The following is a 24,275-nucleotide window of genomic DNA, read 5'->3' as shown; positions in this document are numbered from 1 at the left end:
ACAGATGTCTGATGTATTAAATACAGACGCTACCAGTCTGCCGCATCAGACATTATCGTTTAGGTTTCAAGCAACCTGACTTGCTTGAATTTCATATTCCTTTCTATAGCCCCCGCTTGGTTTGGGTAGCTGTCTCGCCGCGGGATGCAGGAGAGGCAGCGGAGCCCGCGGGGGCAGGTGTCTGCGGCGGCTCTCCAGCCCCGCGGCGCGACCCCGATTCCGCCCAGTTGTTGTGGGCAGCTCCTGGTCCCGGACAGCTCCTGCTCCGAGCATCTCTTTGCCGCTGCAAAACTTCGGCAAAACTTTGGCAAAACTTTGATCTCGACCCCCCGCCACTACCTCGCGCCGCCGGGCCACAGGCGGCAGCAGCCAAACACCGTGCCGCCGAGCCCAGCGGGCACGGAGCCCGGAGAAACCTCCTAGATCCCGCTCATCTCTCAGCCCCGGGTGCCTTCGGGGCGTGAGCCGTGAGGGGCCAGGGCGTGGGTGGCAGCAGCCGGGGATCCGGTCCGCTCAGAGACGAACCCCTTCTGCACGGCACGGGCATCGCCGCCGCCCCGACGGCGGGGCAGAGACCCCCCCGCTGCCGCTTCCCTCCCTCCCTTGCTCCCTTGCTCCCTCCCTCTCTCCCTCTATCTTTCTCTCCCTCCATTCCCCTGTCGGCGCCGGGGAAGGAGGGCGGCGGGGGGCGGGCGGGGGGCGGGGGCGGTCGGAGGGGCTCTGGGCTCAGCGGGGCGGCGCGGGCAGCGGCAGTGGCAGTGTCGCTCCGGCCGGCGGCCGCGCTCTGCCCGCCCGTGCCACCGCGGCGGGCGGTGCCTCTCCCCGCCGGCCTGGGCCTGAGCCGCGCCCCCCGCAGAGCCCGCGGGCAGAGCCGCCCGCCTCCATCGCCCCGGCCTTCGCCCGCCCTCGCTGAGGCCTTCTCCACCCCGGAGCCGGCCGGGCTCCTCCCGCGGGCATGAACGGCTATGGCTCCCCGTACCTCTACATGGGCGGCCCGGTGTCGCAGCCGCCGCGGGCTCCGCTGCAGCGGACGCCGAAGTGCGCCCGGTGCCGCAACCACGGCGTGCTGTCCTGGCTGAAGGGCCACAAGCGCTATTGCCGCTTCAAGGACTGCACCTGCGAGAAGTGCATCCTCATCATCGAGAGGCAGCGGGTGATGGCCGCGCAGGTGGCGCTGCGCCGGCAGCAGGCCAACGAAAGCCTGGAGAGCCTCCTCCCGGACTCCCTGCGCTCCCTCCCCGGGCCGCCGGGCAGCACCGAGCCCCCCACGCCGCCGCCGGGGTCGTCGCCCTGCGCCGCGCCGCCGCGGACCCCCGCCGAGCTGGCCGCCGCCGCCGCCCTTCGCTGGGCCGCCGAGCCGCCCCCCGCGCTCCCGGGGCCGCTCCCCAAGGCAGGTGAGGCCGGGCCGGCACCGCGCTACCGGGGCAGGAGGGAAAGGGAGGGCTGGGATCCCGGCTCTCGGTTCTGGGGGATGGGGCCGGAACGAGTAATAAAGCTTTCGCTTTCACCCGACGGGCTCCGTGGGAAGGGAATGGAGAGGAATTCCGTCGGGTACACTTTATCACTCTTAAAAAGCATGGAGCCGCAAAGCGACCGGCCCGCTCCCAGCCAGAATCGCGTCCACCGAGACGAGTAGAGGGGACTCGCAAAGGTCGCGGCTGCCAAGCGGCTCCCCGACGTGCCGCTTCTGGGCCCGTTCCTCAGGTCCGCCGGGAAGGGGCCGCATCCCGCGTGGATCACAGCAGCGTGTCTTCCTGCTTCTCCCGGTCTCTCTCCCGGAGTCGCGGTCCGGCTCCCCGCACCCCGGGCATCGGGCTGCGGGACCTCGTCCGGGACAGGACCTGCACAGAGAGCCTCGGACCAAAAGCGGCGCCAGGAGCAGGGAGGCTTCTGCAAAGCTATGACGACCAGGGAAAGGGGAGTGTTGGCAGGGGATGAGCGGGGCAACCCAGCCCTCCTGTGCAGTCCTGTCCCTGCGGGTCGCGTCCGGGGCAGCTTGTGAGAGAGAGGTCGGGGGTGCCGAAACTGCCGCCGGCAGTGGGCACCTTGTGAGCGCGACCTGTCCGTAATGCACCTTGCCCGAGGCAAAACTAACGCTCCGGAGCCGCAGTCGCGTCCCGTCCATTGTCTGAACGGGAGCTGACAGTCTTTCACGATAGGGATGTTCGGCAGGCAGGCCGCTGCCAGCCCAGGGCGCTCCGCTGACGAGTTGTGACACAATTTTATGCGGTGCCCCGGGACGAGAGTGGCGAGCCCGCTGCTGGGGCCCGTGTGCGCTGTGGGGCCGGTCCGGACACGGAGGCGTCCGCCAGGGCCCCAGCGTGGGGCTCTGCTCCTCCAGCACCGCAGCGGACACACACCGGGCCCGAGGCGGCTGAGTCCGACGCTCTGGCGAGGATGTCGGTGGTTTGGGACCCGCTTCCCATTTTCCGGCCCTTGGTACCACCTGCCTGCCCTCCGGCAGCCCCGTCCCGCACATCTCGGCCCAGGGCCGGGCATGGGGGTCTCTCCCCAAATTCCCCACTGGTCCTAGACCCTCTCCGCTCTCCGCACAGGCGGCGGCGCCTGGCCGGGGCCCCCTCCCTGCGCGGAGGTAGCGGGGGATAAGGCCGAGGTGGTGGCGAGAGAAGGGGAAAAACCCGCCTTGCTTCTTCGAGAAAACGAAAGTTCCCATCCGCCAGCACGATATAAATCTGCCGGATAGGAGCGATATTAACTTGCAGGCACAACTTTCCTTCACCCTGATGTATGAACTTCCCAGTTTAAAAGATTACAGTAATCACGGGAGGAGAGTGTAAATCGAATCTGATAGCAATAACTTTTGGGGAAGGTCAGGCTCAAGTGAAATGTTACCAAGCAACAGGCATTTTCTTTGCAAAATACAATCAAAGTGTATTGATGAGAAATCCTTCCTTGCCAGCCAGTCAGCACTTTCTGATAATAGCTTTACGGAGCGAAAAAACAAACAAACAAACTACAGAACATAACGGAGATCTCCATAAATCAAGGCTGTCGGCGCTGCGCCTGCCCCCGTCCCCGCCCGCGGTGAGTCCGGGCTGGGGGGACCGGGGCACCCCGGCACCACCGGGGAGCCTTTCTGGTCACCCAGACCTCACCTGTGTATCCCCGTCCCTGACTGTCACAGACGGGTTTTTCCCCCCACTTTTTATGAACATGAAAACGCATGAGAGCAAAGTGGAAGATGGTCTCCTTAGAGGTTCCTGCTGCCACCTTCCACCAGACGCTGTTTAACCACATGACTTGCTTATTTCCAATTATCCTGCGTGCTCTGAGCGGCAGGCTTTTCTCTTTCCTCTCTTTCCATTAACTGTATTAAAATCACCGTAAAAAGAGGATAAACCTCCTGTCCGCCCGGTTTCTAAAGCACACACACAGCCTCTTCCTCCCCGTTATTCTCGTGAAAAGTTTTTCACTGCCAAAGGGATATTTCCCGATGTATGGTAAAATCAGATCTGTCTGCTTCTGTTCCTGCTACAATCGGCCATTTCAGTGGGACAGTTGCGAAGTTCTGAAACTACCCTTGTTGCATTACCCTTGTTGCATCTGCCTCTGCTAACCTGGAATGATTCCTCCTTCTGATATCGTGCTCATGAACTTTCCCTGCCCACAGGAGTGCGTGTTATATTTGTCTTAGTAGTAGTTACCAAGATTTGTAAATATAATGCCTTATTTGTTGTCTGATATTTTCAGTGCCAGCTTCTTCATGCAGTGCATCTGTCTCTGTGTTAATTTGAGAACTGTGTTTAGTCTCCTACAGAGTATTTAGATCTTCGAATATAGGGAAGAAAGTCTGAAGTGAAAGTAATTAAACCCAAAACCTAAACAAAGCCCTAACAACAAAATCTAGCTAACAAACACCCCGCTTTCCAAACAGACAGCAAAAGTAAAAAAATCAAACCCAAAGAAAACAAAAAAGCCCCCACCAAAAGCATAGCCTTAGCTTTATGTGCAGTTATGCTAGTTCTGTATCAGCCTGTCCTAATAATACGACTAAGGAAAAGAGCAGGTACTTTCAAGATACAAGAAAATCTGTTCAGAAAAGAGCTGCCCTAAAAATCAAAGAACAAGCTGTTTTAACAGGAACTCAGCAGTGGGATATCGAAGAAGCAAATTTGAAATTTGGTTCCAAAATATTAGAACAAGTTTTCCAGACAAGTAATTAACTTAAACAGCTTTTCCCTCTCATCTATTTTACTTGTATTTGGCAGCTTTACAACATTTGACCCATGATTATTAACGTATAGATAATCAAGAAGAATTGTGGTAAATATTGTGCTGAATTCGCATTGTATTTTACTGTAAATGCATGTACGGTTCTCCCACTGTTCTGTTTCATGTGTATCTGAATTTGCCCTGCATCTCTGATCTAGGCTGGTATCTCTCCCTGCATGTGTATTATTTGATGAATACTCCCCATCTTTTATATCAGTAGGAAAATAGTTTCCTTAGTTTTCCCTGGAATCACAAATGCTGGATACTTAAATGCAGGCAATTTGAAATAGAAGGTGTTGGGGGAAAGAAAGCCTCAACACATACACACGCACACACACACGACAAAATAACCCCCCCATAAAAAACAAAACATAAAAATCCAACCCCAGAGCCACACAAAGAAACAGCCCTCCCAAAACCAAAAACCAACAGAAAGACAAAACAAACACTGCCGCCCCCACACCCCAAAATAAGCAAACCAAATAAACACCGCCACCACCAGAAATACAGCAAAAATCCTCAGAGCTCAGACAGGACAAAATATAACAACCAAAGGCCCAAAAACGTAAAAAATATCTGAGGACAAGGTTTCTTTCTTGAAACCGAGAATATCCTCATGTAAAACTTATGAATTATGAAAAGGAAAAAAGCTTTGGTAGGGATGCAGTGGGTTGTTTGTTCTAAATAGAAAATTATTTTTATACCTGAAAATACAAGCATTTGTAATTAATACATGCCTATAATATCCCTAAAATTCAGTGTCCACATAGGGACATTTACAATGTATCTTCGCAATTTTTTGTTTATTTGACAATGACTATTTTGCATCTTCACAAATTTTTGTTTATTTGACGATGACTATTTTTGTGCCAGTTTTAAACGAATGAAAATCCCGGTGGCGGCGGTTCCCACGAAGGGTTGGGGACAGTCCCCGGAGCACGCTGATCCTCCCCGAGCCTTCAGCGTGGCGGGAAGGGGGTGTTCAAAGCAGTTGAAGCGCAGCCCCCAGCGGGGGCAGCCCCAGGGCCGGCCAGGTGAGCCGCCAGCTGCCGCGCGACTTTAAAATCAACGAAATCTCGTTTTCCGTGTCTGTCCCCGGGAGTGTGGCAGCCCAGTGAGACGCGCCGCTGTGACCTGTGCTGTATGAGGAGACTGCCCCTGTGCTAAAGCTCAGCATCTGTGCGGTCTGCTGATGGTGAAGAGGCAAAATTCAGTGGGATGAGTTTTCAGAATCTGATGAAAATTTTTTTAGGCAAGCCTCACAGGGATATTTTTAAGGATACAGAAAATGAATCTGAAATATCCTGAAAATAACATTTTGTAAGGATCAGGGAATATATTTGAGATACCTCACCTGATCTGAGGGTGTTTGTTTGTTGGTTGGTTGGTTTTTTAAATTAACATATATTTTCTCCACAGCGTTACTTGCTCTCATCCTGTAAAGATACACTGTAAACGTGAGCATGAGGTAATTCTGAAATACTTTCTCCTTGCTTTCAGTACATTTGGTAATATGGTAATATAGTCACCACAGTGCAATTTATTTATGTGAAAGTTAAGGCTATCATCTTCCTTAAACAGCCTCTCTAACTCTGTCAAGACAGGGACAAGGTATTTTAATGTCCTCAGACTGCCCACTAAGCCTTGGACATATAAATATTCACCAAGATTTGTAATAAATGCATAGTGAAGGGATTAGAAGGGAAAGGTAGCGTGAGTCTCACGTTTTCTCAATAAAGGGTGAGCTATGCCAGTATCTTAGCACGTCCTCAAAAGGATGCACGTGCCAGTTTGCTATCGGCAAGCAATTTCTGCATTCTGCTTTGGCTGCTAATGCTGATTGATGCGCTGAACGTATGAGAAAGAGGAAATGTACTTGGCCTCCTCACTAATACAGAACATGCAGAGTTACTGCTTTCCTGTTTGCACTCAACAGGCAGCATAACCAGTGTAAAAAACAGTTCCCAAAATGGGTTATCCTGCTGAAAGGAGTGAGGTTTTTGTAAGAGCATCTGTACTCCTCAGCTACACACTTACCTTCCACAGCCCAAATTAGCAGCATCCCAAATCTCTTAGGATGGCCCATTGTTTCTGCCAGGCACAGCCATCCTCATGAGGAGAATCTTCCTTTGCCATGCTCACACGCTGTCAGGCTGTGCTCTGCCAGGATCTCTTTGTTTACAACTCCCACTGTGGTGAGCATAGTGGCTTCTTGCTCAGCTTAGGCTGGCTCAGACCCTGACTTCTTTCTCTCTATTGGATAAATTCCATTAATAGTCTTTTTTTCATGCTGATCTGTTAAATGTTAAACTTAGCCCACTAACTGATGAGAAGATGCCGTGCCTGTTCCTGCAGTGAGAGGAAGGCCGGAGATGGTGAGCAGTGAGGCTCAGGTGCTTGCACACCTCTAACAGGTTCCATCTCAGTTGGGCAGGTGGGATCATCAGAACATTTTAGGAACCTTTGCTTGCTTCTTACAGTAACTTTATCTAGTTGGGGTATTTGTCAGGGGCTTGGAAAAATAGCTGTATTGTTTTTTGTGGATAGTCCTTCTCATTTGTGCATTCAAAAGCACTACCCTGTGTGGCTAAAGTAGACTGTCAGCCACAGCTTAGACAACAATCCTCTCTCCATGTATCGATGCTTCCCAAGAATGTAAACACTGTGCTCAATGAGGAAAGCCAGCAGAACTGTGTTCTTGGGAAATAACGATGTACAATCTCAAGTAAATACATTGATCCTCTTTTGCATAAGCAAGCATCCTTCCCTTCTGCTTGCTGACAAGCAGTCTTATTTCAAAGGGTTCCATACTCGGGTCAGGCATTACCAAAGAGTTTTGAGTGTCCGTCTGGAGACAGCATGGTCAATGGGCTTGTTTTCAGCTCCATACTCAGGTCTCATCCTTCTTAGTTCAGTACACAGAAAGCAAGGTACCTGGAACAATTGCTAAGAGAGGTTGTGAGGAATAATTCCTCCTCCTTGGAATTATGTAAAACTCAGCTAAGCAGCCACATGAGCAACCTGCTCTTTGTCTAAGGCTGCTCCCAGTTTGAAGAGGATGTTGGATCAAATAACTTCCAGATGTCTTCTCCAAACCAGACTTTTCTAGAATATCTGCTTTGATGGGACAAGGCATCAGATATCCTTAACAGTTTAAAGGAAAAGTTGCGATTCTTGCTGTGGGAGGAGCTGATTTCTGTGGGAGAGACCAGTTTCTTCAGAACCAGAGTACATTTATTTATTTATTTGAAGACTTTTTAAACCTTCAGACTGTAGTCATAATGGAGTGGTTCCATCAATGCTGTTGGAGCTGCAGAGGAATTTTAATTTCCTAAGTGCCCTCTTCAGCTCACAGACAATGAGATGGTGCTAGTGAGGATTATGATGTGAAAGTGCTGAAGTTCCTCTGAGAAATCTTGCAGTTGGGTGGTGTGTTACTGCCTGTAACCAGTGAGAAAGGATAGATGTACCACTTTTGATGCAGCAGAAAAATGATCACATTCTTTGCTTGCACATGGGAGAATGAGACAGAGTATGTCTAGATTAGATCACATTATCCTTTTCCAGATTTATTCATGATGTGTTGCAAAGATACCTTAATTTTTGCAGGATCTTTGAGAAAAAAAGCACTTTTCCCCCCTTAGAGTACTGGTCTGTTAAGTTTAAGAAGACAGCATCCTCAAATCTCTGTAAAAGCTTTTGGCCTCAGTTTTCTGTTAACTTCTCTGACTTCTCTTTGCAGACGTGAATGAGGAGCGGCTGGGTGATGCAAGTGGAGCAGACAATGCCGAGACCTACAGTGACAAAGACACAGACCAAAGGAGTTCCCCAGACATGACTAAAGCCAAAAGTTGTTTCAACCCTGACAGCCCTGAAATTGTTTCAGTGGATGAGGTTGGTTTTGCAGTTCAGAAAAATGGTGGGAGCACAGAGAACCGTCCAGAGAGCCCCAAGTACCACCCAGAGCAGAACCACCTCCTGATAGAAGGTCCTTCTGGGACAGTTTCTTTACCATTCAGTTTGAAAGCAAACAGACCCCCACTTGAAGTCTTGAAAAAGATTTTCCCTAACCAAAAGCCAGCTGTGCTAGAGTTGATCCTGAAGGGGTGTGGCGGTGACCTGGTGAGTGCTGTAGAGGTTCTCCTGTCCAGCCGGTCTTCAGTGGCCAGTGGAGAGAGAACTTCTGCAGAATCGGATGGTCTTGTTTTGCCTTCCAATGGCCATCTTTTTGAACACACACTGAGTTCCTATCCTATTTCATCTTCCAAGTGGTCTGTGGGCTCGGCATTTAGGGTTCCCGACACTCTGAGGTTCTCTGCTGATTCCAGTAATATTGTGCCAAATCCTCTAGCCGTACCTTTGCAGCACCCCTTCCCTCAGCCACCACGCTACCCGCTGATGCTGAGGAACACTTTGGCAAGAAACCAGTCCAGCCCATTCCTGCCCAACGACGTCACCCTGTGGAACACCATGACACTGCAGCAGCAGTACCAGCTGCGGTCCCAGTACGTCAGTCCTTTCTCTGGCAACTCAGCCACTGTTTTCCGAAGCTCGCCTGTCCTTCCTTCCCGCTCGTCAGAAGATCCTAGGATTTCAATTCCTGATGACGGATGCCCAATTGTGTCTAAGCAACCAATTTACACAGAAGATGAATATGAGGACAGGTCTGATTCTTCAGACTCAAGAATACTCAACACATCTTCGTAGACTGACGTTTGACATGTGACAGCTAAGCGATATTCACAGTGCAGCTGAACTACTGGTCCCTAAGAGGAGGGACATGTGCTCTACGAAACTCTTGCAATTGTATTCAAAAGTTGCTTGGTATTGTACTATAGCAATAAAGACATAACTTATTTAATTTCTTGCACTTCACTGGATAATGCCAAATAGCAATACTCTGGCTTTAGTGCTGAGTGTGTGTTGCAAAGGAAGACTTTATGGCTACCAGTTATGGGACTCTAGAAGACTCATAATGGAAACAGAAGCCCAAGGTCTACTTTGTTCCTTAACTCAGAAAAATGGGGATGTTAAACTAGAATACTTGAATGCTGTTTTATAATTGAGAACTCCTCAGGACATAAGAAATCGAGCAAACATAGTTCAATTGCAAATGGACTAAAACAAGGACCTTATAGTCTTATGCCAGTGATCATCCTTGCAGTGAAAGAAAAGGCAGAAGAAAGAAATACACACATGCAACTAGCATGAGCTGCTTCTGTGCCGTTTGAGCTTGGACACTTTTCAGAGAAATATTATTAAGAGTTATTCTTTTCCCATGGCTAGGTCGAAATGTGTAATATCAGTGTAAAACCAATTACAGCTGTGAATTGCATGAAGTGTATTGTGAAATGAACACCAGATTAAGCATTGTCAGGTTAATGTAGCATGCTAAGGACTCTAGAAAAATAAACTAAGATGATGATCTTGGTTTATGTAATTTATACTGGGCAAATAACATTCTGAAGATAGAGAGCTGATTAGTTCTCAGCCGGGGTTAAAATGTCCAGCTCCAGCAGCTGCAGTCAGGGGGAACCTCTTTTTCCAGGTCTCGGTTTTGCTTCCCTGACTTGTAACTTGCAACTGAGATTAGGCAAAAGCCGTCATCAGGGAAGCTGAGGTCTCTTGTATTTGTACTGCAGATATTTCCAAGCTCAGCTGAGTAAAGCAGAGCTTGCTACAATCACAGAAAGCAGAAAACAAAAGGCTCTCCCAATGCTTCAGAAGCATCGTTTTTTTTCCTATTCTGTAGAAGTAGAAAAGAACCAGAAATAGGATGTAATAGTGGGCATTTCTTTAAAATAATTTTTAGCCAAATGACAACTCCCCTTTCCCCCTAGAAAAGTAATGGTTTGAACAATTTATTGCATGATTGCATGCGTTGATTACACTGCATATCTTATGTGTGTCTGAGTAACATTAGGAATTGCTTCTGATGAGGAATGCCTCTAAGTTTAATGTCCACTTAGAAGATTGTTAAGCTCTTAGTGTCATTTTTTCAACTGTTCACAAGTGACTATGTACGCTTGACAATTGACTTTTTACAAAACACACCTCTGAATGCAGATGAAATGTCTCTTTGGTCCTTCAGGTCTGGGGATTAGTCCCACACCTCCAAAAAAGGTGAGGCCACCCTGAAGTCGGACTCTGAAGCGGATGGGCTTTAAAACTGTTATATAAGTGTATCAGGCATGTTATCTGGCATCATTGTTGATACAAATGCCTGTGTTCTCATTTGGCATTTCATGTTCTGTAAGTCTTGTGCACATGATGAATCTTTCATTTTATAAAGGTACTAAATACGCACAAAAAGGAGAATAAAATAATGACTTTATTTTCCTTCGGGGATAAATTAACTGAAAGATACTTTATCTTGCATAACTTTCCAACCTGTTCAGAAAAGCATTTTATTGATTATGCTACGAAGACATAAAAGCAGGGGAAGGGAGGAAAAAAAATGAATTCACTTACGGAAACATAAATGTGCAAGCATCTGGGGTTTCCCTAAATGCAGGGTTTCAGTTGTGTGCTGACAGATTTGCCTGCATTCACATGGCATTTGTGAACAAATTCATCTTACAGCCACCCCAGAGAGAAAAGTAATATGTAAAATAGGTCTTGCAAGGAGAAAGGCAGGTGGCAGTGAAACGCTGTGCTCTGAAACATTGCTGAGAAGTCAAAGGCTAGAAAAGAGCAGATAGGCCCTGGAGCTCCAGTTTTGGGCAGATTTCCTGTCTGCAGAAATCTTAGGCATCCCCTATACTTTAAATTAAATCTTAGTGGAGTTTTTTTGTTTGTTTTGCTTGTTTGTTTGTGTGCTTGTTTTGTTACAGATATTGAATCATCTTCAGCAGAAAGATCAAACTGTGATACCTGCAAAAGCTCATACCCTCTGTGGTCTGTGGGTTTTCAGAGAACTGAATTTTGGCATCCTGGCATTGGGACACATCTTTCAAAGAAAGATGACCCTTGGCTAACATGGAATGAACTATTATCACACTTGTGGTGAAAAATGCAAATTTGACTGTATGATTTTTAAAATTCCATCTCTTTTGACAAGCCATTTTTCTGAAAAAAGAAACAAGTTAAAATAATCCTTGTCTCTTGTGTTATAAAATAACTCTCGACTCAATCGACAAATATTTTTTTCCCTTAAATTAAGTAAATATATCTCTGTTCGAAATAAGAAATGCAAATTTTCATGTTGAACAGTAATTTTTGTTTGACCATGACGGCTCCTGAGCCTTGCGTTTCCGTGCTCCATCTTGTGGCAAACAAGGGTATGTCCCCGTCCGAGCAGGTACTTCGTGCTGAGCAAGAGAGCGCATCGGGATGGGGAGGGTTGAGGCTGGAAGCATTGATGCTCAGAAACACCCCGAGTAAAGAAAAGAAAAGAAAAAAAATCAAACATCAATAAGGATGCTTTGAGCCTGGTGAGGTCTCTGTAGGATCTCAGAGTCCAACGGGTTGTTGGGGTTTTTAAGGGTTTTTTTAAGTCTTTTTTTGGGCACCAGTGCAGCTGCGGCTTTCTTGGAGCAAGAGACCTTCAGCATCGAGCCTTCTGCACAGCTTCTGCCCCTGTCTGAGCAGCCCCTCAGGAGCCTCTTTTGGGTGCCCCAGGACTGCTTTTTCTCCTGTCAGACAGGTGATTTCACTGTCAGCTCTCTGGGAAATGCCACAGAAAGCTCTCTCTGCTCACAGGTCGTCTTGTCCAGGTCTGAGCGCCACCAGAGACCTGTGCAGTGGGCTCTGCAGAGGCTGGCAGCTGCTCCAGAGGCACACTGCCAAATCCCCACTAGCTGACCTCCAGCTGTGGCAAGGTGGTTAAGGCCAACAATGATGTAAACAGTAACAATAACAATTTCTCCCTCAAAGGAACGCCGTGGAGAGCCTGAGTGTGATGCTCACATTCTCCAGTATCTCTCATACCCATAGATAAGGGAACAGTCAGAGGGACAGCAGGGGTAAGCACAGCACAGTGGGGATGTCCTGTGCCAAACTATCCCTTGCCTTGTCCCTGCTGGTGTTGTGCTGCTTTTCTGGGGGTCCCTGACTTATCCTGCCTGTGGGTCTGAAGGGCCACCTCTGCAATATTTGTTGTATGCTTGGTGAACAGGCTCACTTCACATTTGTGCTGACATCTTTGAAAAATGACTCTGATTCTCTCAGTATACTGTTTCAGTGATTCATTCTTTATGTGCATTTACTCAGCAGACGTGAGTGGGAAATAAGATTTATGCTAAATTTATATGTTAATTTTAATATTGAAGCTATCCTGTATTTGAAGAATAAGATCAATTCTTCAATTTCATTTCTTACGTGATATTGCATATTGTCATTGCTGGAAAATAAAATTATTTCTGAATGCATACTATCTAAACTTCAATTTTAGTGGACATTTAACTTTGACGCATCATTCTTCTCCCCTCCCTATAAAAACTAACTTAATGCAATATTTAACATTCTCACACCAGTCTGCCACTGGAAGGTAACAAAGATGAGACTTTTTACCCTAAATGATGTTTCATTAATGTGCTCCCTGCAACATTTCTGCACTGTCACAGACTTCGCACCTGACTCAGTGTTGCATGCATACTACAATAGGAATCTTGGTTAATGGCTGTGCTCCTCACTGGAGATTAATTTCATTAATTTCCACGTTAGCAGCAGTTCTTGAGAGCCATGGCCACAGCTGTTCACTAAACCTGCCTGTACACAGGCCAAATCCTAACCTTAAGTGCAGAATCCAGCCCTTAGGTCATGTAGAGGATGGATACAGAGAATCACATGTACAGAAAGATTTAGCCTCTACAGAGGGAGATATATTTTAAAGAGGCCTCCTGCCAGAGACTGTGCTCTCCTGAAGCTGCAACAGAAAGAAAATATTTACAACACCTTGGGAGTGTGGTTTGCCACTTTATCTCTTTGCAAGCTGTGCAGGAGATAAAGCTGAGAGATACATAGAAGAAACCTTTGCAAGGTTACATCCTCGCTCTGCCCTACAGCCTGAGGAAGAATTTTCCCTCCCTGTGAGATAAAGATAACCGCTACAACAATTTAATTATTTTGTTCTGAAAATTCGCAAATAGTTTAAGTGTTCTGTGAGTAAGAGAGTAGACATAGTGTTTACCAGATGATACAGGTAAGATTCTTTTTCTGATTTTTTCTCTGTGAGAGAGAGTCTGTAACTTTTCATTGTCTGACCTGTGACTGCCTTCAGCAAGAATTGTCCTGAAAACCTCAGGATTATCCTTAGATAGTCCTGAGCAAACAACTGTTACAAAATGCCTGTAAGTTGTGAGACCTAAAGTAAACACTGTTTGGGTTCTTCCTCCCTCTTCTGAGTTTATGGACTTTATACATTCCAACTTTCTTCTCTGTAACACCTAGATAAAATCAGAAATCTTGTGACAAAATTGTACTAATTGCCTTTTCCCCCCCCCGAGAGTCAGAGGACACGTGAATCAGCAAAAGGTTGGGGAAAAGTGAGAAAGCAGAATTCAAGGCACAAAGAAATCTATTCGTTCTTCCAGGACTCGTGTGTCTCGTGCAGGCTCAGGAGGAGCTGGTCCTCCCTGCTCTCCCTGGGGAGGCTGAGCCCACCCTGGCGCTCAGGCCAGCGGTCTGATCTCAGCTTGGGGCTGCAGCCCCCAGGAGTGGGCACGCACCCACAGGAGGAAGGCACTGAGCAGTGTGGCAGCAGCGTGACTGCGAAGGTGCTTGTGGTCACTCATAGAAGCTTTCCTGCTTTGCTGCATGCAGCACAGCTCAAACCCAGTTTTGGAAACATCTTTCTTTGCAGCCTAGTCCCTCTGCACATTGCTGACATTCCTTCTTGCTATGGTGAGTATAAACGGGGAAGAGTGAGAGATAAAATTCACCATACACAGAAAATATAAAGGAGACGTTGAAATACTCAGAAACACTTCTGTGCTACTTGTCAAATCTGGATTTTTTTTATCACTTTATCACATATAAGAGCTAAATGACTAATGTGATGAGAGATGCAGAAGCAATCCTCACAGGCCATTGTACCTGAGGGAGAACTGTGCTAAAATTTTAAGTTTCTCTGCCTCTGCACATTAATTTCCTGACTCATTAAGAATGGGTCCCTGAAGGGTGCTTCCAGCTGTTCACATTGCACAGATAGCAACTTTCCTGGGAACCAAAATCAGATGGTTCTCACCTTGAACATGCCTTTTTCTCTAGTAAAGTAAGGATAATGCTCAATGGCTGGTATGGCTACATATTCTGTGAGTGAAAAAACAACACACTCTCAAGAAAAACATTCCTAAATTACAGAAAAATATTCTACATGGCTCCATCCTTACTCCAAATCCTCTTCAGGAGACTTTAATACCCTTCACAGCTTTAACCCAACTCACAGCCCAGTTATTACATTTTAGACCATGTGACTTAATCACTAGTAGAGTTATGGTCATCTGTGTGTAAGTTATGAATTTTCCTCCTTGCTCTTTCTCCTGTAATTACTTTTTTTCTAATGATCTGCAGAAATATAAACAAAAGGAACATTTGGCTGCATATATTTTTCTTCTTTATCTCCATTGCCAAATAATCAATTTTCAGGAAAAGGATGGTATGAGGGAGAGTTTAATGTATTTTTAATTCTTCTCAAAAATTTTACAAAACTAAAGTGCTAAGTTTTCTAAGGCTCCAAAGGGGAGAGACCATTAGTTTAACTTACCCACACATATTTCCTTTGCCAATTCTCACCTGTGTTGGTGAGAACAACCTACAGGCAACTACGGCTACAGCCCTTGTACACAAGTGGGAATTGGGCTGGATTTGGGGTTATTTGCAGAACTTTGAAACACATCAGGAAGGAGGGAGGGAGGGGGATGGGGGGGGAGGGAAAGGGTAATTTCTGACCTTCAATAGCTTCTGGGGAGTGGGTCTTTCCCAGGCCCAAGCCTGAGCTATCAGAGTTTATGCCCACATTGCTGTTGCCTTGAAAAGGGAACAGAGTGATCTATACCAGAGTTAGGGGATGAAAGGAGCTGGTCTCCCTGTGCTGTGCTCAAGCGTCCCTCCTCTCCCAGAAAGTTCACTGCATGAGGTTTTAGCAGACTTGCATGGTATTTGTATATGAAAAGCTATGACCAATTCCCAGGTGAATGGCTTATTTTCTGACATAGAAAAACTCATGCGAACAGCCTGCTTGTTGAATTAATTTTTGGCATTCATATATATCCTGATTTGGTCATCCTTGCTCTCCGTTGTTTTAACTGTTTATATTTTTTTCTGCTGTTCTCTTGTTCTGGCAGTAGAAGTAACTGTGGTAGTGGGTGTGGTGACAGGCAGTACAATCACCACCGTTCTGCTCCTAATGGTTCTCCTCTGACCTCTCAGCTCCTTCGCAGCACCATTCCTCCAGTGTTTTTCACACTTTCTGAAAATACAGGTCAGCTAGTTACTGTGACCTGGTTTTAATTCACCTGCAGAAGATTAAAACTGCTGCCTGAAAGGACTCAAATTGCTTTTTTTTATTTCACCAGTACCTTAAATAATCACTGGTGGTGGAGAACTGGTGACTGCAGCCATTCGGCCACAGGAGAAGTTATCTTCTTCCCCTTAAACTGGGAAAGCACAAGGTCGGGCAAAATTATGAACTGTACATAAAAGATATTTGAGAGTTCCTCGGGAAATATTTTTCCCTTCCAAATGTCTAGAATTGCGACTGTGTTTGAATTCATCCCTGAGTTGAGATTAGAGGTGGAAAAAGTCTAATGACCGTCACGTACATTACTCAGACCACGTAACATATATTATTAAAACAAATACCCAAATAAATGCTGCTGAGCACTACAAGACCTGGACATAAAGAGCATGGCCTTGTCTCCACACAGGAAAAGGCAGTCTGGCTGTATTTCAGCCGAGGGCTGGGGGGATTTGCAAGGGCTGGGGAGCGGTGATGAGTCAGGGCCGGGAAGGGGAGGGAGCTCGGCTCTGTCACCAGCCCTGTGCCTCGAGCCGATGGCCCCACCTAGTGACAGCGCGGGCACGGAGCGGGCACGGAGCGGGCACGGAGCGGGCACGGAGCGGGCACAGAGCGGGCACGGAGTGGGCACAGAGAGGGCACAGAGAGGGCACAGAGAGGGCACGGAGCGGGCACGGAGCGGGCACGGAGTGGGCACAGAGAGGGCACAGAGAGGGCACAGAGAGGGCACGGAGCGGGCACGGAGCGGGCACAGAGAGGGCACGGAGCGGGCACGGAGTGGGCACGGAGCGGGCACGGAGCGGGCACGGAGTGGGCACAGAGGGGGCACAGAGAGGACACGGAGTGGGCACAGAGCGGGCACAGAACGGGCACGGAGCGGGCACGGAGTGGGCACAGAGAGGGCACGGAGCGGGCTGGGGAGCGGGCGGGGAGCGGGCTCAGAGAGGGCACAGAGTGGGCACAGAGCAGGCACAGAGCAGGCTCAGAGAGAGCACAGAGCGGGCACGGAGCGGGCACGGAGTGGGCACAGAACGGGCACAGAGTGGGCACGGAACGGGCACAGAGGGGGCACGGAGAGGGCACAGAGAGGGCACGGAGCGGGCGCGGAGTGGGCACAGAGCGGGCACAGAGTGGGCACGGAACGGGCACAGAGTGGGCACGGAACGGGCACGGCGCTGGAGGCCCGCGGGCGCCCCCCGGCCCGAGCCGCTCTGCTGCTCTATGACCTTGTGGCCGTGTGACGTTGTGGCTGTGTGGTGATGCAGTGGCCGGGTGATGATGCAGTGGCCGGGTGATGACGTTGTGGCTGAGTGATGACGTTGTGGCTGTGTGATGACATTGTGGCTGGGTGATGACATTGTGGCTGGGTGATGTTATAATGAGGAGGGTTGGGTCTGTCCCTCCCTGGTTCTGCGCGGCGCTGGCAGCTTGGCCCGGGCCCGGTTTGCCGTCTGCTCTGGGGTTCAGCTCAGCGGGTGTCAGGGCGGGTGTCTCCAGGACTCCTGCCCCCCGGACCTGTCTTTTCCAACAAGAGGCAGGCACCACGGCAGGCATCGGCTTCACTGCAGCCTCTGCCCACTCCTGGGCGGCATGTGGCTCCCAGGGCAGAGTCAGAGAGCCGGCAAGTTCCCATTTGCCTTGCATGCATATGCGTGCATGCAAACAGCTTCTCTCTGAAGCCCTCTCTCACAAAAAGTCAAAGATGTCAAAGGTATTTCTGTTATCCTATTTGACTGTGGAGGTAGGCCCAACAAATAAAGAAGGAATGCTTTAGGAAGCCTGTTGTGGTTTAACCGCAACAGTCAAGAGCATAGAGACACTTGCTCAGTCACCAGACCCCAGACAGGAGGGAGAGCAGAATAAAAAGGGGCATTGAGAAAAGAACAGCTCAAAAATTCAAACTAAACTAAACTAAACTAAACTGAACTAAACTAAACTACTATATCACTGCTGACAATGATGATATAAACAATAGTAACACTTGTAATGGAAAGGATAGGGGGAGGTAGAAATGAAACCAAAGAGAAAAAGTTGCTCACCACCCTCTGACCAATACCCAGCCTGTCCCCCAGCAGCAGTCATCTCCTCTTGGACAACCGCTCCCCATTTGTATACTGAGGGTGAAGTCGCTCTGTGGTACAGAGTATCCCCTTGGCTAATTTTGCTCACCTGTCCTAGCTATGCTTCCTCCCATATTCTTGTGTCCCTGCTCCTGGCAGAGCATAGCAATCTGAAAAGTGCCTCACTTAACACTAAGCACTCCTGAGCAATGACTGAAACATCAGTATGTTGTCATTATTCTCCTATTAAATCCAAACAGACCACTGTGCCAGCCCCTGAGAAGAAAATGACCTCTATCCCAGATGAAACTAGGACAAAGCCATATGACAAACCTTTGGTTCATCTAGTGTATCAGCTTTTCAAGGTATTTCATATTTCCTTTCTCCTTTATCATTCTAGAGACTTATTCTTTTCCTCACTATGTAACCAAAATTTTACATTTCCCTTGCTACTAGGCAGTTAAACGATGTCAGTGGGATAAAGATAATTAGGATCTGGTCAGTCCAGAGGTGTCTGACAATGTTAATATCTATGTGGATGATGTGTATGCCCTTTCAACAGACACCAAGGCTGTCTGTTCTGCACCACTAGCTGCTGGCTGCTTTTTGATATGAAGATGTAAACCAGTTACCTTTGTCTTGGGCATCTCAAGCCTCTTTTTTGCTACTTATTATCTTGGTCTTTCTTGGTTATAGTTCGTACTAGATTATTTCTGTGTGCTGTATCAGAATACGAACTGTAAGTGTGCCTGGAAAGTAGGACTAATGCCAGATGCAGCAGTTTGTTTCACATTCTCAAATGAAAAACATTTTGTAGTCAAAACAAAGTGCCTGTGGTAATGCCTTGTGTATCTACTGGAATAAGTGATCTTTCTTTTAATGCCAAACAGTCCCTATTATTCTCTGTCTGTGAAGTAGTCCTCCTGATAGGCTTGAATTTCATCCCCTTTACCTTAAAAATATCCTAACTGCCTTGCTGTTTGACAGTGCTAGGGTCTCAATTCTGAATGAGGGACAGGTGGTGTGGGTTTGGTTTGCTGTGCTTTAACTGTCTCTGTGTCTGGAATAAATGTAGGGGCTGGCCTGTCAGGAGGCAGGGAGCTGTGATAACTGCAGGTCACCAACATTTCTTCTACATCTCTCTCTACAGCTAAGCTCTCCACCTCAACAGCATAGGAATTTCCCATTGCCACTACTTTTCTGCTAATTCCTATTGTAGTTTCGGATGCTGAGGAAAAAAAAGAAACAATCCAGTCAGTTAAGTAGCATTCCTGCAATATGAGAAGAATATGCATTGGGATATTTTTCTTGCATTGACACAATTACTATCATGTTCTTTAACAAGTCTTTAGTGTTGGGAGAGATGGGAGTAATGTCGAGTAGTTTTCACCTAATTTGCTGTGGGTCTTGTGCTTTATGCTTAGGAAATAAGCAGTACACAGACACAGTGCCTCGCTGCCTTTGTAAATCTCTTTTTGTGTGGATTCTTGGGCCACAAGTGTTTTATGAGACATTTTCTGTGGAAAAGCTGATTTCCTGTCTCCAATGTGCAAGATTTTACAAAGTAGCTAGTTGTGTAAATAGATTTATTTTCTAAACTCACATGTCTTCTTCCCAGTAGAGTCAGCTAGTGATTTTTCTTTTTTTTTTTTTTTGCATAGAGATATCTTGGTCTGGTTTGTTTTGAGTTTGACTAGGATGTTCATTTTACTTGATGACTGCTTTGCTTTATGTTTGCATCATTCTGAGGTCTCTGGCTGACCCAGACACCCATCAAGGGAATATTAATAAAAAAGCATTTCATTACAGTGAAGTGAGTTCACTATGTAACACTTTTCAATGGTGCATATGAAATGAAGACTAAGCCAAGGATAGTAATACCTTGGATGTGGCCTCAAGTGAATTTCCTTATGGACTTCACTGCTGAGTGTGGTGTTTTCTGATTTTCCCATTAACAATAACATTTTTGGAACACATCCTCTTTCTTGTTCAGTAGTGATATTGAGCTAATGTACAACACAGAGTAAAGTTTATGTTACCAAAATTCATTCCTTGAGATGAGTGTCAGTAGGCTAATATCATTGTAGGGATTTTGTGGAGAACTCCAGTGTAAATTGTTTTACCACAAGAATCTTTTCTCAAAATTCTCCTTCATGCTGCCTAAAGTATTTGTGTTCACACAAAACAAATCCCCTTACCTGTGAGTAAAGCATTTTCTTCTTAAAATGTGGCCTGTTCTCTAACTGCCTTTCCTGTGCCCTGATTTCTGACTCTCTGTGATTTCCTTATAATAAAGCTGTTGCTTTATAATGCTCAAGGTATACCTCAAAAGGATAGTGCTGTGTTTATGACTGAGCATGGTTTGTACTGGTATAAGTTCTGATTCTTTGTCATGGGCAACTGAAAATAAAACACTGGAAAACGTAATAAACAGATGTTCCTCTTGCCACAGCCGTTCCAAAGTGCTGCAGTATTTATATCCCAGAACTGTCCCTTTCTTCATATGACCAAGGCTCTTGTTTTATTAGAGATGTGCCAAGCCATAAAGCCCATTTCAGCCTCCTTAGCTGTGTCTGCTACCTTTACATGTGAGAAGCAGGAAATGACTACAGAGCACAACATCCTGTGAAGGATTATGATTGCACTCGCCTGCTTGTGTTTTGGCATTGCTCGGAGGCTGCTGTAGGGTTTTAGCATTGCAGTGTGCGAGGTTTGATGCAGAATGCAAGTTGCTAAGTTTGCACTCCTAATATTACAGAGCTGAAGGGTCATTGCCCAACTGCAGGAATGGCTTTGCCTGAGAGCAATCTGTGAGAGGTGAATGTCCAACTCCTGATTTTGATCATTCCTATGTACCAAGAGGTGGCAAAGTTATGTCAGTGCTCACATGCCTTGCCACATGGTGATCTGGCTTCTCTGTAACAATAACAAATCGGTCATTTATACCAGAACATCTGGCTTGTCCAGGGCGTGTTATTTATTGCTCAGATGCTGACACAGTCTGATAGCTGAGTGGTAGACAAGCTGTGATGGCATACTGTATACTGTAGGATGTGACACAGATCTGAAAAATACCTTTCTAGATGCTGTTGGGGTTTTTTTTGGTTTTTTTTTTTTGTTTTTTTTTTAAATTTGAATTGCCTCTTTGCTTTGTGGTTGTCGACAGCAGCACTGCTAACCCTCCTTTCATGCACAAAAAAAAAAAAAAAAAAATCACAGAAATCCTTAGAGGATGAGGATGGGTGCACCAAAAACTGGTTAAAATAATATATGGAATATGTTTTTGCATCCACCAAGATACAGGGGGGCCAACTTTAGCTTTCAAGTTAAAGAAACTTTCCTTTTTGACTGCCAATATGGCAAGATCACCAAGGCCATGCTAATTTCACATGGTAATTGTAAATGTGCTGGCCTCACTAGGCCACATATTCTGACCTACAGACAATTGAACATAGGAGAAAGTGGCTTTTTCTATAGATAAGAATATGTGTCTGGGAAGACACAATCCAATTCATGGGTATGAATGTTTAACTTGTCTCTGTCACATTCCACAGACACAACTGACTATAAAATCATGGTCTATAGAGTGAAAGCAGTTCAATGACAATCTGGAAGTGATTTTGCTGCTCCTTTTCTGATTACTTGGGTTAACACTTCTGGGGTTGCAACGCCTGCTTTGACACACAAAGCTATCTCAGCTCATTACAGCTACAATTACTACTACGTGAAGGCTGGGCTGCACAAGTCATTGGTTCCTAGCTCCTGTCAGCCATGCTGAAAGACCAATGAGAAATCTCAGGTCAGCCTCAGTTCCATTACTCTACCATAGCCCACTCTGCTAATTATTAATTGCTGTCCACTCTGACTGTGATGATGAAAGACAATCTCATGCATACATTGAGAACACGAAGTTGTTTTAGGACATTTGCCAAAATCAGCGTTACAGAATGGCAGAATTGGTGGCTATTGACTGATTCGCTAAAAGGTAAAGAAAGATGTATTTTTTTTTTTGGTTTATGTTGCCATACTTGCAGATTTCTGTGGTGGAGTTTTTAATATTAATGGTAAGAAAACAAATATTAGCCTGCCAGTCCAGGTTTGAGGTGAGGGAAATTGGGATGGGGAATAAAGAGGAAGAAAGACTGCATGACAAGAGATAGAGTGGCTGTTCTGATTAGAGGTACCAGTGCTTCTTTGGAAGAATTATGTTAGACAAGTGACCTCCTCCCATACTACTGAAGGATAGGAAACTTCACAGAATTTTTCTAGTGAGGCACATCATCAGGGACCAGAGCTGAGGGTTTTATGCTATTTGGTGCATGGAAAGACCATTTTGTTGGATTTGGCTGTGGAAAAATTGTATTCAGCATCTCTTGCTACCATTTCTCCTTGGCTCTTTTGGAATTTTGTCCCCTCCATGCTGATTTGCGCCTCCAGATTGCAGAGAGGAAATTTCTCTTGCTGGCTGGTATATTGGTATGGTAGCATTTCTTGGGGAGAGAGGGCTGTCATTGCCACGGGAAGGCAACAGCCCTGTCTATTCCTCTGATTTCTCTTCTGTGGAGCACTTGCACTGAGAGATGTGTCTTACATACCTCTCACCAAACTCTCACCTCTTTTCTACAGGGCTTATCTCCTCTGCCACATAAGCCGTGGAGAAAAACCTTCTGCTTGTCCAGGCTGGTGTTTCTCCATCTGTCACTCCCTTGGGAGATGCTTCAGAGAAGGTTTTGATGTGGGATTCCCAGGGTGACCCTGGACAGGGCTGGTGCGCTGTCCTGCAGAACCTGAATCTTGGGCGGGTGCTCCCCGCAGCCCCTATCAGGAATGAATTAGAGTGTTTCATTCTTGTAAGTGATACTTTTTAAAGTAAACATCCCTGGGTTCCTGTGATGTGTAACTAATGGAGTGCTAAACTCTCAGGGCTGGTTTAAGACTCAGAAAATACACGTGTTGCCAATCCATCATGTTCCTAATACTAATTAACATAGCAGGGACACAATAAAGGCCCAGAACCTGCGCACATTACCCAGCTCACATTACCACTCTATAACAGTCCCTCTATTGACCTAACAAAAGTACACATTGGAAAAATGAGACACGGTCTTTTCTGACTCAGCTAGACCTATTAAGCCAAAGAAGAGAGCTGAGGACTCTCATTTATTATTGTCCATTATTATTCTGGTATATCATGGGACAGAGTTCTTAAATAGTGTACAATGAGTTTGCCACCTTTGCTAGTATCTGAGGGTGTTACCTGCTGCTAGGCAGGCAGCCCTAACAGAGGCAGAGCAGCCCCTGACTTGTGGAGTGATGCCTGTGTGTTGGGGGGGACATTCTGCTCCTGCACAAATGAAAGTAAGGCCTTATTTGTTAATTTGCATCCTTTCTTTTTATTTTTTAAAGTTAATTACAATGAAAAGTTTATTGTAAACCTGTACTAATAGGATTGTCCCAGGCTCAAAGTAGTTCCTCAGCAGAAAAGGCTGGAAAAACAGTAATAAAAATGTAATTAAAATTATTTTTGACTATATGAACATTTGTTTTTAGGTCCTAGAATTTTTTTTTCTTGTACTGAAAGACAGTGACCTCCCTGCAATTCCGTGCAATATGCTCCTTTTTAATGTACGGTAATTCCACTGTTTTTAAAGATGAATGATGAATAGCCAAAGATAATCTGGAAGGAATCTGGACAGCAAGAGATTATCACATTTATGTGGCAGTTGTCACTAAGTGGATGGAGTCTGGCTTTGTGGAAGTCGTGGGCAAGCTGCCGTTTACTTCCACAATTTCATGGTTGGGATTTTATGGTGCTTGTCTCTGAACTCAGTAGAGTTCACTCACTAGCCCTTGAAGCCTAGGTGTATCTCCTGCTGTTGCACATCATTTGGTGTGCTGGTTATAAACAGCATTAGTTTGATCATTATGGCGTGAAAATCTGGTATGGTGTTGGAGTGATGCCAAGTTTTGCCAAGTAAGTACACCACAACAAATGACTCGGGTCTTGGGTATATCCTCATGGGTTCTTACTTCTTGGTAAAAATTTTAGATTATTGGTTTTTTCCCTGAACTAGTTATTTGTGAATACCTTGCTGTCATAAATGTATTTGAAAGAGTTTTCTCATGGCTATTTAGAAGAGGGAGCTAGTAATTTATAGCTATATATCATCCCCCAGTTGTGTGTCATCCAGGTCTCTAGTATGTGGTTAAACCAGATGGGTTCAACTGGATGGACATTCCATCTGACATACTAATGTTTCTTTGCTGCAGACTGCTACAGGATGGAAGTTGTCGCTACAGACTAGGAAAGTGTCCCTAAAGAAAATATCCCGTGGGTGGAAGTCACAGAGGAGATGGAGATGTGCAGAACAAAGACAGCAAGGCAGTTCAGCCCCAGCTCTGTGGCACAGCTGCTCCTCCCACTGCCTTTATCAGCTGAATTGTCAAAGAAGGCTTGGAAAGAAGCTCTCAAAGCCCAGGGTTTTGTGGATCATACTGCAGTGAAATGGTCATGCAGTACAGGC

The 24,275-nt window shown here is 46.4% G+C and overlaps 1 protein-coding gene across 1 annotated transcript; it reads left to right on the top strand.

The window, feature by feature from the left end:
• The first annotated feature begins 955 nt into the window (after positions 1–955).
• Positions 956–8,940, top strand: DMRT3 (doublesex and mab-3 related transcription factor 3). The gene is made up of 2 exons (XM_054286750.1): positions 956–1,394; positions 7,976–8,940. Exons 1-2 carry the CDS (start codon positions 956–958, stop codon positions 8,938–8,940), a joined length of 1,404 nt encoding a protein of 467 aa, XP_054142725.1.
• The last annotated feature ends 15,335 nt before the right edge of the window (positions 8,941–24,275 follow it).

This window comes from Melozone crissalis, unplaced genomic scaffold (genome assembly GCF_028551555.1).
Source record: "Melozone crissalis strain CALT ecotype California unplaced genomic scaffold, PUWL_Pcris_2 ptg000005l_1, whole genome shotgun sequence".
Lineage (NCBI taxonomy): Eukaryota > Metazoa > Chordata > Aves > Passeriformes > Passerellidae > Melozone > Melozone crissalis.
Note: the sequence above shows the minus strand (reverse complement) of the source record. Positions and strands in the feature narration are given on the sequence as shown.

What these genes read in the sequence shown, in the direction of transcription:
- DMRT3 (XM_054286750.1), top strand. Translation starts at nt 956, where the DNA reads ATGAACGGCTATGGCTCCCCGTACCTCTACATGGGCGGCCCGGTGTCG. An exon ending in GGGGCCGCTCCCCAAGGCAG is followed by an intron (nt 1,395 to 7,975) that starts GTGAGGCCGGGC and finishes TTCTCTTTGCAG; the next exon opens with ACGTGAATGAGGAGCGGCTG.